Genomic DNA, 2,441 nt, shown 5'->3' with positions numbered 1-2,441 from the left:
CCAGCCCTTTATAACACTAATATTTTGGTGCTTTTAGATATCTGGTAAAGTCTCAAGGACTGCATGCAGTCTATAAACTAATTTCAATGACAAAGTATTACTTTTAGGCCTCATGCACACGACAGTTTTTTCACTGTCAGCAATTTGGCTTCAGTTGTGTCTTCCTTTTTTTGTCTGACGGGGGGGGGGGGGGAATTAAAAAAAAAAAAAAAAAAAAAAAAAAAAAGGGAGGGAAGGTTAATGAAAAGTGTAATTTTATTGCACCAAGGTCTTGTAGAAAAAAAAAATACCAGTTGTGCATCCGTTTTTTTTTTTTTGACGGACCCATTGACCTGAATGGGTGCATCCTCCGTTTTCCACTGACAAGAATAGGACAGGTTATATTTTTTTGATGGACTGGAATCACGGACGCGGAGAAAAAAAAAAAAAACAGAGGACTATCAAGTTTTTTTTTTTCACAGCTCCATAAAAATGAATGGGACCTCCACTAAACTGTGATGACGGAACGGACGCGGATGCACACAACGGTCGTGTGCATGAGGTCTTAACCAGTAGAAGTGCATAAAATATACTTTAATCATAAGGAACCCACAGTGCTTCCTTTAGTTGTATAGAAGAGAGACACAAAAGTTCTAGTAAAATAAAATCTTTTATTTAAAAAAGGTATATAAAAACATTAGGGATAGGCATCTGACATTAGCTCCACAATGTGGCACATCCCAAAGTATATGTGTTCTGCTGCACGGCAGCAAGTCTATTATAGTCCAACAGGTTGCACAACATCCGTATACACAGGTAAGCTCACAAGTCCGCACAACCCACACTCAGCAAGTCCATTCAGATGGTAGCCAGGGGCCTAGGAGGCATGACCACGGTTAGCCAAGCTTCTGCCTCGGACTGCCTGGGGGTTGCTCTTCTCCAGTAGCAGCTCTTCTTTTTTTTGAGAGAGTGATAGAGCGAGCATTGGAGATGGATGCCTCCTCTCTTCCAGATCAGTGTCCTCTCGTCCAATGAAAGGACTGCAAACTGTCTCCACCAGTCCAATAACTACTCCAAAGAAGGCCAGCACACCACCCAGCACATAGATCTTCACCATCTTCTTGCTGGGTTTCTGGCTGAGCATCTCTTTAGCAAAAGGGATCAACTCGTGCATCGTCTCCATGGTAAGTGTTCAGAGGTCAGGTCTAGAACCTGCGAGGGAACGATGGAAAAATGACACGTTACTACTGGTATTATACCGGTCTGTGCAATAAACTGCAGCTGAGGCTCTAAGGGTACTTTCACACTAGCGTTATTCTTTTCCACCATAGAGTTCCGTCAAAAGGGCTCTATGCTGGAAAAGAACTGATCAGGCATATCCCAATGCATTCTGAATGGATAGAAATCCGTTCAGTTTGCATCAGTATGCCTTCCGTTCAGTCACTGTCAGGCGTTTGGCCGGACATAATACTACAGCATGCTGCGGTATTTTGTCCATCCAAAACGCCTGATCAGTCGCCGGAATGCCGGATCCGGCATTAATTCCCATTGACTTGCATTAGTGCCAGCATTGCAAAACAACTGAAAGACGGATCTGCATGCACAGACCGGTAAACTGTGAAAAAGACTGCAAGACGGGTCCGTCCATCTGCATGACAAGCAAAGAGACGTATCCGTTCTTGCAATGCTGTCAGTTGTCACACTGATCAGCGGATCCGGCAGGCAGCTCCGACGACAGAACGGCCTGCCGGATCACATTAACGCTAGTGAGAGTACCCGAATCTGAATTTACAGCAGGAAGATACCATGCTACTCAAACTACAAGTTACACTCATCATTCTGTATAATCAGGTCCAAGCTAATGACCACCAGGTATGGATCCAGCATCTACATGGATCAGATTAGAACATGAGCAGTCGGGAAGCTCTACACTGACACTACATGATAAATACAGTTATACAGTGCCCATGCATGTAGTCCAATCCATCTACTGCCATTAGCTCTAACAAGCAAAATAAAACGTTTTAGGAGCATGCGCGCCATTCATTGCCCTTACCTGGATGCAATGCACAGCCTGCTGCTCTAGGTTTTGCTTCCGCACGATCAGACGATCAGACGATCAGTCTCCGCTCTGTGCTGTGCCTGCATCTTCTACACTCAGCCCTTTTATTGGGTCTAGCGCCGCCCACTGCGTGACGTCACGGCAGCTCAGGGGGAAGGCTGAGCACGTGCTGATCACGCAGGCTCTTGGCGCTGTGATTGAGCGCACTGCTCGCCAGCTGAGGGCTAGTGGCTGTGAGGAAGGGACATGGAGCTGTCGGCGCTGTGTTGTGTGCATGCACGGAGCACGCTGCTCCCCCTACTCGCAGCCATTATCCTGAGAGGGGGAAGGCATAGGGTTTCAGCCCATGGCTGACTGAAGCTGGAGGAGTCACGTAGTAAACGTGCACCGAGCACAGGAA

At 46.4% G+C, this 2,441-nt stretch overlaps 1 protein-coding gene across 1 annotated transcript; it reads right to left on the bottom strand.

Annotated features, from left to right (window-relative positions):
* Positions 1 to 856: 856 nt before the first annotated feature.
* On the bottom strand, positions 857 to 1,162 carry G0S2 (G0/G1 switch 2). The gene has a single exon (XM_040422195.1). The coding sequence runs from the start codon at positions 1,160 to 1,162 to the stop codon at positions 857 to 859; it is 306 nt and encodes a 101-aa protein (XP_040278129.1).
* Between the last annotated feature and the right edge of the window lie 1,279 nt (positions 1,163 to 2,441).

The sequence above is a fragment of the Bufo bufo genome, chromosome 3 (assembly GCF_905171765.1).
Source record: "Bufo bufo chromosome 3, aBufBuf1.1, whole genome shotgun sequence".
Taxonomy (NCBI): Eukaryota; Metazoa; Chordata; class Amphibia; order Anura; family Bufonidae; genus Bufo; species Bufo bufo.
Note: the sequence above shows the minus strand (reverse complement) of the source record. Positions and strands in the feature narration are given on the sequence as shown.

What these genes read in the sequence shown, in the direction of transcription:
- G0S2 (XM_040422195.1), bottom strand. Translation starts at nt 1,162, where the DNA reads ATGGAGACGATGCACGAGTTGATCCCTTTTGCTAAAGAGATGCTCAGC.